The following is a 15,855-nucleotide window of genomic DNA, read 5'->3' as shown; positions in this document are numbered from 1 at the left end:
TGATTTCCTCCGAGCAGGGCTGGGGGAAGAGTGAGTGAGCCCAAGAGGCTCATTCACTTCATTAAAAACCATGGGCTTGGCATGACTGTGGTTCACTTCACAATGGTTCAGCATTCAGCTCCCTTACTCTCTGCAGAGCAGGGGTGAAGAATCTGATGTCGGTGAGCACAGCTCCCATCACCCTTTGGCCATGGTTGCCCCCCATTATCAGGAGGCCTACAGGTTCCTCGCTGCTACTGCAGGTGAACACCTTTCCCACCCTGTGCTCACCTGCTCGGTTTTCTCTGTAGACTCCGGTTCCGCTGACGAAGGGGCATCCGGGGCTTCAGCAGCCCCCTCCCCTTCTGATGCTGGTTCCTTTGGTGGTTCTCTGGAAGAAAATAAGGGGGGGGGGGGAGAAAGGAAGGCTCAGGCCTAGAATCCCCACCTACCCCATGACCCCATCCAGGCAGCTGGAAAGGAAAAGGAAACCAAAATCCCAACTTTGTCCTAGCCCAAATGAAATGCTGGAACCGTTAGTCCACTACAAGCAGCACAGCACACACCAATTCACAGCCCAGCCAGTTAGCAGGGGAAAGGGAAGTGTGGGCAGCTGTGGGGCGGAGGACAGTGCAAAACCAGGCTCTGGTTCCCTCAGCTCGAAACCCACTGGGCTCTTGGGAAATGGTTGCCAATCCCATTCTAGACTGGCCGCTTTTCGTCCTGCACCTAAAGAAGAAGGGGGTGTTGCAGTTGTGCTTCTAGGTCAGGCACAGGCAAACTTGGCCCTCCAGATGTTTTGAGACTACAATTCCCATCACCCCTGACCACTGGTCCTGTTAGCTAGGGATGATGGGAGTTGTAGTCCCAAAACATCTGGGGGGGGGGGCTGAGTTTGCCTATGCCTGCTGTAGGCTTATTTGCAAGGGTGGTTTTCTCATTAGAAATGTTATTTCTTCATCTGCACATCTAACAAGCAGCTGATGAAAACCCAGACGGCCAAACAACTAAACCAGGCAGGTCTAATGCATACCAGTTCAGAAGCAAGCCCTGTGGTGTTCAGTGAGTTTGCACTTCAAGATGCAAGTGTGCCTGGGGTTGTGGCCTGAGAGGTCTTACAGTGGAGCGGCTGCCCCAGGCATTACTATCCTTACCCCATAAAGAACAGAGAAGAGGGATATTGCGTGTGTTCTCGGCACATTTGGTTTGCGTGGGGCAACAGCTAGATAGCACATAAACAAGAGGGCACCCTAAACAAGCACAGCTGGCTCCTTGAACAATCAGAGCACTTGCTCACTCAGATATTCTCTGAAATGCATGTGGGCTCATCAGCAGGTGTGACAAGGGGTCCCCGTGGGCAGGTAAGCAGTTTGGAATGCATTCCAAGGTGCTGCAAAATTTGGAAAACTACACTCACTTCTCAGAGAGTGGAACTGCCTGCTACGTGTGGGTGGGTGTGGGTGTGAAGGTCTTCACTTAGGCTTGAGAATCTGTGGCCCAGCCACTGTGATCCAATGGTCAGGGATGATGGGATTTGTTGTCCAGCGGCATCTAGAAGGCCAATGGTTCCCCTCAGACTGGGGCACATCAACTTTTTAATGTCTGGGGGCACATTTGGAATTTTGAGTGAGGGTCTTCTGCCAGCCACTTCTCTCTCCCCTCAGCTGGATCTCTCCCCGCTGCCCCCCACAAGACAGAAAGAGAAAAGCACACACATACGGACCTTGTTTTTCCAAGAGATCTGGGTGAAAGTCATATATAGCAGAATTAATCTAAGACTTAAAAAAGCACATGGAGCTGAAACGGGACATCTTTCTTCCAACTTCCAGTTTCAACTCTATGTACTTTTTAAGGGAGAAAAACATCTGGATTGCTGTCACCAAGCCATACATAACACCCCTGATGCACAGTGTGTGAGTTTAAAGGAAATCCGGCAGGGCCATGGGTTTGGAAGTACGCAAGCTCTCATCTAGGACTAAACATGGTCTACACAGAAATAGAGAAAGGAGACAGCAGCAAGCAGCCCATCAGCATGTCCTTCTGGCAAGGACTTAAAAGCGTGAGCTCCCTCTCCGATATGAAACAATTTCGATTAGCAGCAACCTCCCGATACCAACCAGCACGGAGAATAACCAAAAAAGGCAATAGAAAGTCCAACATTTCTGCAACTAGAAATGCATTATACGCAATGAGTGGCAAAATGGGTCTTGATCTCCTACACTGGCACACGTTGCTTCAAAAGACAAACATTTGGGAATTTCACTTCATTTGTTTTCTTTGCTTTTTATGCGAGACCGTAAGAAACATATCAGAAAGTTGGATCTGACATCAAGACTGGTCTCTTAGGCTTATCGCAGCCTGCAAATTGCAGATACGATCGCAATACTTTTTCCACACGTTACATGGCAGTAAACCAGACATGAGGAACCTTTTGCCCACCGAATGCTGCTAGAGTACAGCTCCCATCGTCCCTGACCATTGACTATGCTGCCTGGGGCTGATGGAGCATGAGAACATTTGTTGAACTACAACTCCCAGCATCCCTAACAATTGGCCATGGTGGCTAGGGCTGATGGGAGTTGGAGTCTAACAACAACTGGAGGGCCACAGGGTCTCCACCACTGCCCAGCGTTGCCACCCAGCGTACTCTAAAGACGCGGCAACCAGCTATGGCACTCTTAAAACAGTCCTTTAACTGCATGATGTACAAAGAGAAGAATACTGCAGGACCTTTAAGCAGTGGCAGACAGTGAGGCTCCCTCCAGAGATTGCTGGACTACAACTCCCATTATTCCTGGTTGGTGGCCATGCTAGCTGAGCTGGAGTCTCAGCAACAGACTAATAAATTTAGGCTACAATCCCATACTCGCTTACCTGGGAGTAAACCTCACTGAATATAGGGACACGTTTATCTCTGAATATTACGCTTTTATCACGGCAGATGTTTTTGCGGACTCAAGAGACATGAAACTGTGCCGCAATAAGCATGTAAGCCAGCGATTCCCAAACTTGGGTCTCCAGCTGTTTTTGAACTACAATCCCCATCATTCCTGGGCACTGGTCCTGAAAGCTAGGGGTGATGGGAGTTGTAGGCCAAAAACAACTGGAGACCCAGGTTTGGGAAACACTGGCATAAGGCTTTAAGGAGGGGTGGGCAACCTGTGGGCCTCCAGATGATGTTGGACTCCAACTCCCACCAGCCCCCAGTCAGCATGGTCAATGATCGAGGGAAATGGGAGTAGTAGACCAGCACCCTTAGGAAGGCCACTGATGTTCTCCACCCCTGCTTTAAGGTGCCACAATATTTCTTTGGTATGCATTTGTATCATATCTGGTAATCTATTTGCCTCATTTGCACACTACCTTTGTGTTTCTTCTCAAAGAGCAAGCAAACAAAATGTGTGAAAGAGTTGGGAAAATTACTTAACACCCTGGGACAGAGTTAGAAATCATAGGCGGCAAGGACAAAAGGACATGATCCAGCCCAAGTGAAGCATGCTTTGATGCCTTTATGCCTAGAACTTCATCTCTCTGAGCATGGGTGTTTGTGAGCAAGGGCCATAGCTCAGTGGCAGAGCATCTGCCTGGCATGCGGAAGGTGCCAGGTTCAGTCCCCAGCATCTCCAGACAGGGCTGGGAATGTCCCCTGCCTGAAACCCTGGAGAATTGCTGCCAGCTGGTGTAGACAATACTGAGCTGGAGGTAGGGCAGCTTCCTCTTCCTTTTTATTCAAATCCCGTTCAAAATCCCATTCACCCCAAGGCTATTGGCTCATCCTCCCAGAACTCATTCCTAACCAAAACCCAGGATTTTGCCCAAACCCTTTGCTGTAATTCTCCACTGTCTAAAGATTTTAGGCTGCCTATGTCAGGAGTGGGGGGACTTTGGCCTTCCAGATGTTGCTCAACTGCAACCTCCATCAGCCCTGTCAAGTCAGTAATGATGGGAGTTGTAGTTCAGCAACATCTGGAAAGCCACAGGTTGCCCACACCTCCCTATGTACTGCTAAGATGCCATGTACACTGATGGGGTGGTAACAACAATGATAATAATATAACTTCAGGAAAAACAGAATAAACCTAAGCATTGGGTTTCAACTTTACTATGTTGAAAGTAAAACGACTTAACTCTGGCTAGATCACACCCAGACTTTTTACTTTTATTTTTAACAAGGACACTTTGATTTGGCTGCTGCCAGCACAGCACTGAGTTGCAATGAATTCAACTTCATGAACTTACTCAAGGCAAGGTTTGCGGGAATCGGGACAGTCAAATGCGTTCATGCACACCTTGGAAACAAAGCTAAAGGTTGCCGCACACCCCTCAAGGATTTGAGAGGGCAGCAACTAACCACAGGGATTCCCAAATACGGCGCAGGGAATGGCAGAGCCACTGTCTAGGCGGCGGCAGGGGTGGGTGGGGAAGGTTTTAGAAACAGTAGCAGAAGCTGCAGATTTACCTAGAGAAAAGGTTCTTGATCCTATCCCAAATGCTAACGACCGTGCTACTAACTTTATCCGAGAAACTGGGGGGGCCGAGCGGGAGGGGGAGGCACAAACCAACAAAAACAGAAAACACAACGAGAGTCAGTGCAAGGAATCCCAGAGACGTAGAGACACATCCCTCCAGCCAGCCCCCCAACCACCCCTGAAAAGGGCCCTGCTCTCCCCTCCAGGACAACCGGGGCTGGGGAGCAGGGTGGGGAAAAGGGGGGAGGGTGGGTAAACTGAGACCCCCTTGCCACCCCTTGTACAGAAAGCCTGCTGCTTTCCCTAGCACAGTCTTCCCCGAACCTGGTGTCCTCCAGACACTTTGAACTTCAGTTCCCATCAGACCCAGCCAGGCCAGCTGAGGCTGATGGGATTTGGAGTCCCAACAGCAGAGGAAGCAGGTTTCCTAGCCCTGCTTGAAGAGATGTGCTTGTGACATGCTCTCGCTCCAGAGAATGAATCACAGGGCTAGAAGAGATCTTGGAGATGACGTAGTTCAGCCTCCAGGATCTCACTGCAGCGCAGCTCACCCAGATGTTGCTGGACTACAATTCCCATCACCACTGACTACTGGGCTGTGCCTGGTGGGAGCCATAGTCCAACACCACCCAGAGAGCACCAGGACGGGAAGGCCGACCTAAGCTATACCCCTCCCTCTTCTCCAACACCCTGGATGATAGAAACTTCTGGCCTTGTGTCCCAAAGAGAGGGTGTGAGACCCATACAAAGAGGCCTGTGCTCGCTCGCCCAGCCCCGAATGGAGGTTGAGACATCACTACAGTGACCCCCGCTGGTGGGAAGCTGGAGACGAAAAGCACCACAGAGCCCCATCTTCTTACCAGGTCTTGCCTGGTAGAACTTCCCAATGAGAGAGTGGGGTTAAAACACATCCAGAAAGGCTTCTGGCACAGGCCCCTTTTGCAGACACCTGTGAAGCACTTACATAGCTCACTCGGAGCACCCCTTGCTCCTGCTGGAAGAAAAAGCGGACTGCAGCTAAAAGGGTTATTTAGCTGCAGTGCAGAGGGTTGGGACTAAATGACTCTTCGGGTCCCACCCAACTCTACAAATTATTATTCTATGAAACAGGCCGCCCCGCTTTCCACAAATCAGGACTCCTGCCTCATACCGAATATCCCTCCCAACCCATTCTGGAATAGGGAGGGAAAGGATGTGAATTGGAAGAGGAGGTCGACCTCTCTTTTCTACACCCCATTTCCCCAGGTCAGCCGCTTTTCCTAGAAGACTTGAAAGCAGCAGGCTCCCACCTGTCAGGTACACCCCAATCTTGCCTGTTGACAGATCCCCTTTCCCTTGTTTGTTTGCTTGAGCTTTTTCGTTTGAGGAAGACAGAAGCTGCCTAGAAGCCAGGAACAGCATTCCCCTCCCTCTCCCTGTGCCGACGGCCCCAGTACTCACGAGTCCTTCCGCTGCCGCAGGTGCTCAAAGACAAGAAGCCCCCGGGAGTTGACGCTCAGCACCAGCTCCCGCCCTTCCAGCAAGTCCATGCGGAAGGGCTTGGCCGTCAGAATCAGCTTGTGGTTCCCCTCGCCCAGGGACAGCTCCACGCTGTTATCGTCCCGGCCTGTGACAGATAATCTTTGGTGGGAGGCGGGGGTGGGAGGATTAAGGGGAAAGAACAGAGCGGGTGGCATGAAGAAAGGGAAGTGTCCAAAGGGAGGGCAGGAAGATATCCTCATGGCTACATGCGAGATCCTGGGCACTATTCTATAGACTAGGGCTGGGCGATATATTGATGTATTGTCCAAACCCAGTTTTAAGTTCAAAACGTGATCTTTGACCTATCAATGCACCACAAATCATGATATGTGTGATTCGCATAGCAAATATTATTTTTTGCTATGCAAAAATCATGATGTGAGAAAAACCATAAAGCCAACCAATGCCTCTACATAGCTCCATCCTTATTTCTGACATTGTGACACCTCAGTATATTGCGAAGCTTAGCTGGTGATATATTGCGATGTTGAAAACCAGTTATCACCCAGCCCTACTATAGACTGCTGCTTCTTTGTGGTGGGAATCAACTAGGCGTCGACAAGATCGTGCTGGATCTTCCCACGCGGAAAGGAAGGGCAGATGCTGTTTTGCTCCCCCACCCCAGGAGAAAGGGTTCCCTTTAAAGCAGGGAAACTTTACAAGTGTGACATAACCTTCTGGAGGCCCCATGCAAGTGGTGGGTGGGGCTTGAGAGGGAAAGTGGGTGGGGCAACAAACACAAATTCCCCATCCCACCCTGGGCCTGAGGTTCCCTGCCCCTACACTAAACCGCTGTGCCTTCTCCTCACAACCCACGGTGAGCTAGGATGCATAAATGACCCTCCATCTGCGTACCTGGTAGTGGGCGGGTCCTGGACTAACACATCTGGTACCTCATAGCGGGGCTTGAGCGGGTTCAACTCATTGATCCGGATCCGGGTCATGTTCCCTTTCAAGCCGTAGAGCTCAAGGAGGAGAGGGACCTGGAGGCAGAGAGCAGGGTCAAGTCCTGTCTTTTTCCAGAGGTGGGGAACATCTGTGGCCCTCCAGATGTTGCTGGAGTACAGCTCCCATTGTACCTGAGTGCTGGCCATTCTGGCTGGGGCTGATGGAGTCCAATGACATATGCAGGGCCCCCAGGTTCCCTGTCCCTGTTTTACACTGAGGCTCCAGCCCCAAAGCTGAGACTGTTGCCTGATACATGTATGTTTACAAGCGTGGCCTATGTTTGGCTGGCAGCAGCTCTCCAAAAATTCAGATAAGGGACTTTCCAGCCTTGCAAATGGAGGTTGTTTTTAGTGAAGAGCTGAGGGGGATTGAAATTGTGAGCTTCTCTACACCAGCCATCTGTTCTTCCACTGAGCTACACAGATGTAGGATATCTGCCTTATAAAAAGGTAAAGGGACCCCTGACCAGTCCAGTCATGATCAACTCTGGGGTTGCAGCGCTCATCTCGCTTTATTGGCCGAGGGAGCCGGTGTTTGTCCGCAGACAGCTTCCGGGTCATGTGGCCAGCATGACTAAGCCGCTTCTGGCGAACCAGAGCAGCACACGGAAACACCGTTTACCTTCCCACCGGAGCGGTACCTATTTATCTACTTGCACTTTGACGTGCTTTCGAACTGCTAGGTTGGCAGGAGCAGGGACTAAGCAATAGGAGATCACCCCGTCACAGGGATTCGAACCACCAACCTTCTGATCGGCAAGTCCTAGGCTCTGTGGTTTAACCCACAGCGCCACCCGCGTCCCCTTATACCAGGTCATAAATTTGGCACTGTAGTCAAGCACTCTCTCCTCTAGGGCAGCAGTTATCCAAGGTCTCTCTTGCAGATGCCCTCCAACCAGTGTTCAAAATTAGCTAGGTACCAGGCGTGTTTTGCAAATTACATGGGTCCCATCGCGACCACATGGAGATCCCTGGACGCCAGGTTGGTGACTGACATCTCCATCTGGCTGGCCGCTTCAGCTTTCTTAAGCAGGTAAGCAGAAGAGCTTATTTACTGCATTTATATCCTACCTTTTTCTCCCAAGAGTGCATGGTTCATCCCATTCCTCAGTTATTCCCTACAAGGACCCTGTGAGGTAGGGCAAGATAATGTGACTGGCCCAAGGTCACCCATAGAGCTTCATGACTGAGTGGGGATTTGAACCCCGATTTCCCAGGTCCTAGTCCAACACTCTAACCACTACACCACCACGGCTACCTAGGGTTTCAACTCATCAATTCACCTTGTTTGCTTCATTGATGAGCTGGATTTTCATGGAATCCTGGCTGAGCTGCAACGACTCCAGCAGCGCTCTGTAGGGTGAACTCCCAGCTTCCACATTCCTCTGGCGCCTAGGGAGAGGAAACCATGGTTACTGGAGGCAAATGATCAGGGCCACCTTTTACTATCTCCCCCTCCCATTTTAGGAAGCTTGTTTGTTTCTGTACTCGTAGCCACAAGAGGAAACTTCACGGCACAGGGAAAGGACCGCAGCCCTTCCTCAGGGAACAGGAATCCTGTTGAGGAAATGAGTGCCAGCCCTTTTTCCTCAGCCAGGGCAAACATTTAAACTTTTTTCTTAAAAAAATGTTTCTAAGCTGATTTTACTAATATTGTTTTAATGCTGCTATTTTTCACTCTGGGCTCCTTTGGAGCAATACAATGAAGAAATAAATAACAAGAACATCAGACAAGCACTGCTCATCAAGTCCAGCATCCTGTTTCCACACTGGTCAGCCAGATACCTCGGTGGGAAGCCTGTTGACGACAACAGTAAATGATTTCCAGGAACTGCTGTTCAGAGGCACACTCTGGCCGGTGGGGGGAATCAAAATCAGTGGCTGGCTGATGCTTTTATTGTAAGAAGATAAGAGCCTCCTGGATCAGGCCGGAGGCCTACCTGGTCCTGTATCCTGCTCTTATACCTCGGGTTAAATATGCTTCAGGTTGAGCGTTTTCGTGTTGCGCTCCGAGGTGACCCGGAAGTAACAGAACGCGTTACTTCCAGGTTTCGCCGCTTGCACAGACGCTCAAAATGACGTCACGTGCATGCGCGGAAGCGGCGAATTGCGACCCGCGCACGCATGGGTTGCGTCCGCTTCAGGATGCGAATGGGGCTCTGGAACGGATCCCATTCGCATCCAGAGGTACCACTGTACTGGTCAAACAGTAAGGGAAGACCACAAGCAGTAAGGGAAGACCACAAGCAGACCCTGAGTGCAACAGCAACGCTTTCCCCACTGGAGAGTCCTCCTCTGACAGCAGAGATAAGACGCCCAACTTACTTGCAAAAGGAGCTCTGGTCGCATGTCTTGAAGTTGCTTCTGTCCACAGCAGTGACAACACCCAGGGAAAGAGCTAACCAAGCAAGAGCTGCCATCTCGAGTCTATTGAGAAGGAAGACATTTCTCCATGCAACACATTGTTAACTTGCAGACTCCCCACCACCAGTTGTACTTGAGGGCTGCTGGCTCACAGAGATAGCAAGTGCGTTTTGATGCAAACGGCCCCGGATTTATCTCCAGGCAGCGGTAGGGCAGACTCCCTGCCTGAAACCCTGGAGTGCTGCTGCCAGTAAGTGCAGACAATACTGAGCTAGATGGACCAGGGTCTCACGAAAGGTGCCTGCTCCAGGCCAGCTAGCATTAACCAACAAGGTTCATCCTACAACTACCTGGAATGTGCTCAAAAGGGATGTTTAAGGCCCAGGTGCCATCTGGAATTCCTACACCAGCCTAACCCAAGCAGCACAGACACAGAATGCCTTTTCAAAGCTAAGATCCCACTGACACAGGCAGCTCAACTGCTTCACTGAAAAAGGGAAAGGAGAATGGGAATGGTCCCCAGAAGATAGATAGAGTAATGGAATCACAGAAGTGTAGAGTTGGAAGGGACCATGAGGGTCATCAAGTAGAACCCCAGCAATGCAGGAATCTTTTGCCCAATGTGTGGCTCATTAAGAGAATCATACTCTAGCATTAAACAAAATCCTTTGGTGGGGGGTAATCAGGACTGCTGAGACCATCTGCATTCAAAGCGGATGCTCTACCACTGAACTACAGCCCTTCCCCACAGTGTTTAAAAAACACAGGTCCTGCGCAAGCTCTCAACTGAAAGATGGCTTCTGGATTGGCTTATCTCATCTGTAGTGTAGTAATGACGAAAAGAAAGATCACCAGATAGGAACACAGAAAACCGCTTTACACCAAAGCAGACCATTGCTCCATCTAACTCACTGCTGTCTACACTGGCATCATTTCTCCAGGGTCTCAGACAACAGGCTTTGCCAGCCTGACCTAGATGTACTGGGGATCGAAGCTAGGATCTGTAGAGCACTAAACATGTGCCTGATCTACACAACATGATTTTTTTTTTTTTATGCCGGGGATTTATAAATCACGTATTTTTTACAAACCTCTTTACATGGTGTACAACTAAAACTATAGATAAACAATAGCTGAAATCTACTAACCAATTAGAAATGCACAAAACCATTATGATTAAAAGGCAGAATAAAAGAGTAAAATGTAGGTAACCAAATTATATGTCTGGGCAGGCATGCAAAAATGCACTCACACACAAATCAGCATTGGCAGAACATCAACAAGGGGTTCTGGCTCCTAATTATTTAACAACAGCAACAAGAAAAAGCTTTTCTCTCTCTCAAAATTAGGCAGTTAGAATTCCACATATGCAGCTCATTCAAGGGGATTTGTACTTGTACACATACATTATCCCCATTTCTGGCTCATGAGGTGCTTCCTTCTCATCTCCAGCCACTATACCTGTCTCTGAATGGTGGAGCTTGGGGCCTTAGTAAAAACACCAGAGTGGGATTCCGCCTAAACGGCCCTTGCTCACATCCACAACACATTGAAAGCCCTGCCTCAGCATTATGTTCTACCTTGACCACTGGCATCCTGCAATGGGGTGCTTCTCGTGGTCCCCCATAACCCTGGGTTTCGGTGACCCCTGCTCTGTGAAACTTCCTGCCAGTGAAGGATTGGCAGGAATCATCTCCGCCTCCTTTCATGTATCTCCAAAAAAACTGTTATTCAGACAGGCCTTTGCAATGTGGATTTCTTTTTGCCAATAAATATCTACTGATATTCTTACTGATGTTTTTATGTCTCTTAATGTAATTTTGTACACTGTATACCAACCTGCTATAAATTTTTTGAAAATGCAGTCTATAAACACTTTAATAAATAAATGGGTATGTTAATACATAATAAGAACAGTGTTTTTATACCACTTGAGCAATCAAGGCTTCCCCAAAGAATTCTGTGTTTTGTTAAGGATGTAGAGGATCATAGCTCTTGAAGGTTCTCCCAACAATTCTCAGCACCCTTAACAAACTACAGTTCCCAGGATTCTTGAGCGGGAAACAGGGAGTCATGATTATTAAAAGAGCATGAGAGTGCTTTCAATGTATAGAGTAGATGCGACTGTAAAATCTGCCAACACCTGTTCTCGAAGAACAGACTCATTCATAGCAGGAATGCCAAGATGTGATCCAGCCATCTGCTGTGTATTCAGTGATCAGGAAGCAGCTTCTAGAGACAAAACTATGGGCACAGGGAGAGTGCAAAGGGCAAACAGAGCTCTCCACTGCTGGTGTGAAGGTCAGTGCCTGTTTCCACACATGCTGCATTTGAGTGATCAAAGGCTGAAAAGCAGGAGCCATGTGCTAATACAGTGTTTCCCAACCTTTTTTGGGCAAAGGCACACTTGTTTCATGAAAAAAATCTCAAGGCACACCACCATTACAGCCCCGTGATGTCAGCGCGCAGCGTCACGCCGGGAGGGACATGAATTGCTAGCAAATTACATAATCACCTCCTTGAGGGCTGGCTCATCTTCTCCGAAGGCAGAACCCCATTAATTAACAGCACAGACTCACACCATAGCCAAGAGGAGGGGGGAAAACCTCAGTCATGCACAGTCATGCACATGTGGGGGCTAAATGAGGACGAAGACCGGGCAGAGAGCAGGGTTCAAATCACCCCACCTGGCCAGGACAATCCCTGGGTGCTCCCTTGGGCCACTCGCCTGACCCACCTCGCAGGAAGGGCCTCCCCGGAGGCCTCCCCGGAGGAGGAGGAGGAGGGAGGTGCAGAGCGGGAGGGAGGGAACCCCAGGGGTCATCTAGTGACGGCGCCCCAATCAAAAATTTGACTTAAAAAAAATCTTTCAAATTTTTTAATTTTTCCCGCGGCACACCAGGCAACATCTCTAGTGTGCCGCGGAACAGTGGTTGGGAAACACTGTGCTAATAGAAGGATCAGCACACTGGGCTGGCCAAGACCTCACATGCAAAAGCACGAAGTTCTGAAGGAAGTTTCAGTAAAAAGATAAAAAGAAAAGCGGCCCCTTTATTTTTTGGTTCCTCATCTTTTTCAAAACATAGTTTCTCGAGGCAGGGATCTGTCCTTTTTGGTGGTTCACATTATTTTGAAAAGTATTTTGAAGCACAGAACAAGAACAAACGTAAGGGAAATCATCACAACCATGCCATGGTTCAATCACAAGAGCTACAATTGGGATGGGTATTAGGGAACATAGGAAACCAACTTATATAGAATCAGACTATTAGTCCACCTAGCCCAGTCTTGTCTAAGCTGACTGGCAACAGCTCTCCAGGGTTTTAGGCAGGGATCTCTTCCAGCTCTATCTAAAGATTTTGCGGACTGAACCTGGGACCTTCTGTATGCAAAGCAGATATTCTACCACTGAGCTGTGAACACAGCACAGGTACATAGGAAGCTGCTTTGTACTGAGTTGGCACAATGGTCCATCTAGCCCAGCGTTCTTGACACTGACTGCCAGCGGCATCTCCAATCAGATGCTCTACAGCACAGACCCATGGCTATGCAAAAATGTGTGGATCAGTGTTCTCAACTGAGCAGAGCACAGTCCACAGTACAAATCATTTTCATAGTTTTCTGTAAATCTCAGCAGAAGAAAGCTTCCAGTCCTCAAGAACATACAAAATAAAAGTAATTGAAAATGAAATAGTCAACAAGCAAAAAGGGTCAGTGCTGTGCTTCTTAATAACTGGTACAGAGCACGGCGGGCTAGCCAATGGGCTACAAAGGACAGTTGGATCAAGTCAAAGGCCCATCTAGTCCAAGATCCTGTTCTCACAGTCAAACCAGATCCCTAGAGGAATCTTGCAAACTAAGTTTGAAATCAAAGCCCAGCCTTGGTTTTGCTTAGATGGTTTTGGATTGTGTCCCCTGAACTCAGTCTGCCAGAATGGAAATATTGGATTATCTGCTTCATAATAGAAAATAATTGTGGAGAGGTCGCACCCACACCATACATTGGGAGGCCTAGCTACACCGCAAAATGTCCAGGGAAGTGCAGTTGGTTAAGGGCGCTGGGAACTGTAGATCCCTGACAGGGTGAATTAGTTCCCAGGATTCTTTGCACTGGGTGTTTTAAATGCATCGTGTGCGCACAGCACAGGTAGACAGACGTGCAGGCAGGTGGCTGCATTGTAAGGGGTCTGCAAGCCTTAGGAGGGGCTTGTGGGGGGTGGAGAAATGGAAAGGGGTCCTGCAAGGGATTCGGGGGCCATGAGCTGGGTGGGTGAGCAGGGGCTGGCGGCGATGCGGGGCAAGGAGCAGCACGCGCACCTGTGGGGCGGCCTGAGGGAAGGAGGTCTATTCCAGAAGCGACGTGGAAGCACAATGGGGGCGGGGAGACCATGTGGGGCTGGAGGGCGGGAATAAGGCGACTGTGGGAAGGGAGCGGGGGGGCTGAAGGGAAGCCCCGGAAGTTGAAGGGTCATTCAGGAGGAATGAAGAGTTGGTGGTCTTCGGTGGGGAGGGAGGGAAGCCATTCTGAAAACAGCCCTCCCCCCACGCCCTACCCCGCATAGCCGCCACCCCACAAGTGAGCCTCGCTCTCACCTCCCTACTGCTGCTGCCGCCATCTTGGATCCCGCTTCACTCCCCCCTCCCGCCGAGGGTTATCAGCCCCACCCCGTCCCCACCGAGGCTTCTTATTGGATCCCGCGGCATGAGCCCGCCCCTTCGCTTCTCGAATCGGCCGGCCGGCCGCTCCGCCGCTGGTCCCTCCCACTCGCTGTTGCATTATTCATGAGCGGGCTTTCCCGGCGCGTGCGTACACCGGAGGCCGCTAAGGCACGGCGGCAAAGGCACGTTTCCCGGGAGCGGATGGGGATGCGGGCAGGCAGTGCTCGGACGCCTGGGTCCCATTCTGGGAAATCATGATGACAGGAAGCTTCGGTGCCTGGATCCTATTGTGAGATAGGAAACTCGAACGCCTGGGTCCCGTCCTGGGGGAATGAACGTCAGGGATCCGATTCTGAGAAAGGAGTCTTCGACTGGTGCTGGCTCCTTTCTGAAATCTTAGAAAGTGAGCAGTAGGATGTGTGTTCATCTAGCCAAAAACGAGAACCCAGCTGTCCCCCACCGCAATGCCCCAAACCCAGCGGAGCTATTTTTCTTTTGAGGGCTTATACTACACTCTGTTCATTTGGGGCTGTATATATCCTCTTTTATTCCAACACACATCTCCCTTTGAATGATTTAGTCAAATAAAATTTTAAAAGCTAAAAACCTACCCCTTTAACAGTCGTGGCTTCTCCACCCCCAAACCCTGGAAACTGCAGTTTATCCTTAGGAGCTACAATTCCTAACACCCTTAAATTACAGTTCCCATTATTATTCAAGGGAAGCCATGCGGCTTAAATGTACAGTGTGGATATGGCACCAGTCATCAGTTAACAGGGTCAGGTAGCTGGTGATGGCGAGAGGGCCATAGCTCAACAGCAGAGCACCTGCTTTCATGCAGAAGGTCCCAATAATTCAGTCATTAGTGTCTCCATGTAGGGCTAAGAATTTACCCCGAATTAAACCCTACAGAGCTGCTGCCAATAAGTTTGACATGGTAAAAGCTGCACTGAATTCTAAGCTATCAAGAAAGGCAGTGTGGTGTAGTGATTAGAGTTGAGGTGACCTTGTGGCCTTCCAGGTGCTGATGAACTGCAACTTCCCTGTTGCCTGTACTCCCTGGGGCTGATGAGAGCTAAAGCCCAATGACACCTGGAGGGCAACACATCCCTGGGTAAGAATGTCTTAAGAAGGTAAGACACACCCGCTAGATCAGGCCATTGACCCATCTAGTCCAGTATCCTGTTCTCTCAGTGGCCAACCAGAAGCCTGTGGAGAACCTGAAAGCAGGACATGAGCACAGCAGCACTCTGTCCACCTGCGAGGGATCTGATCAGTCAGTGTGAACAGGAGGCTGGACTTCGATGAGACAATGGCCTGATGCAGCAGGGTTCTTATATGTTTTGTTTGTTTGTTTGTTTGTTTGTTTGTTTGTATGTATATCTACTGGGACGCAGGTGGCACTGTGGATTAAACCAGAGCCTAGGACTTGCTGATCAGAAGGTTGGCGGTTTGAATCCCCGCAACGGGGTGAGCTCCCGTTGCTCAGTCCCTGCTCCTGCCAACCTAGCAGTTCGAAAGCACGTCAAAGTGCAAGTAGATAAATAGGTACCGCTCTGGTGGGAAGGTAAACAGCGTTTCCGTGTGCTGCTCCGGTTCGCCAGAAGCGGCTTAGTAATGCTGGCCACATGACCCGGAAGCTGTACGCCGGCTCCCTCGGCCAGTAAAGCGAGACGAGCGCCGCAACCCCAGAGTCGGTCACAACTGGACCTAATGGTCAGGGGTCCCTTTACCTTTATGTATATCTGCTACATATTTTGGACAGTTCTTTGTTGTTATGGACTGGCTGGACAAAAAGGAATGGCGGGAGAAACAAGAGGGAGAAGCACCAAGGGGAGAAGGATGAGAACTTGGGGAATGGGGAGTGGTGGTGGGATAACAATGAGTAGTAGCCCAAAGGAGAAGACTGGGAAGAG

The 15,855-nt window shown here is 49.8% G+C and overlaps 1 protein-coding gene across 2 annotated transcripts in view; it reads right to left on the bottom strand.

Annotated features, from left to right (window-relative positions):
* GANAB (glucosidase II alpha subunit) overlaps positions 1-13,895 on the bottom strand; it is a 34,763-nt gene extending 20,868 nt beyond the window's left edge. Inside the window, exons 1-7 of one of the 2 annotated variants that reach the window (XM_082202107.1) lie at positions 13,874-13,895; positions 9,242-9,343; positions 8,200-8,308; positions 6,825-6,952; positions 5,889-6,068; positions 4,439-4,504; positions 271-370 (exon numbers count right to left, since the gene is read on the bottom strand). In XM_082202107.1, the coding sequence (XP_082058233.1) occupies positions 271-370; positions 4,439-4,504; positions 5,889-6,068; positions 6,825-6,952; positions 8,200-8,308; positions 9,242-9,336 (678 nt within the window). In that variant the 5' untranslated portion in view covers positions 9,337-9,343; positions 13,874-13,895. The remainder of the gene's footprint in view (positions 1-270; positions 371-4,438; positions 4,505-5,888; positions 6,069-6,824; positions 6,953-8,199; positions 8,309-9,241; positions 9,344-13,873) is intronic. The other variant, XM_082202108.1, reaches the window with a different exon arrangement.
* Positions 13,896-15,855: the final 1,960 nt, after the last annotated feature.

Source organism: Podarcis vaucheri (assembly GCF_965113315.1).
Source record: "Podarcis vaucheri genome assembly, chromosome: 16".
NCBI classification, from domain to species: Eukaryota; Metazoa; Chordata; class Lepidosauria; order Squamata; family Lacertidae; genus Podarcis; species Podarcis vaucheri.
Note: the sequence above shows the minus strand (reverse complement) of the source record. Positions and strands in the feature narration are given on the sequence as shown.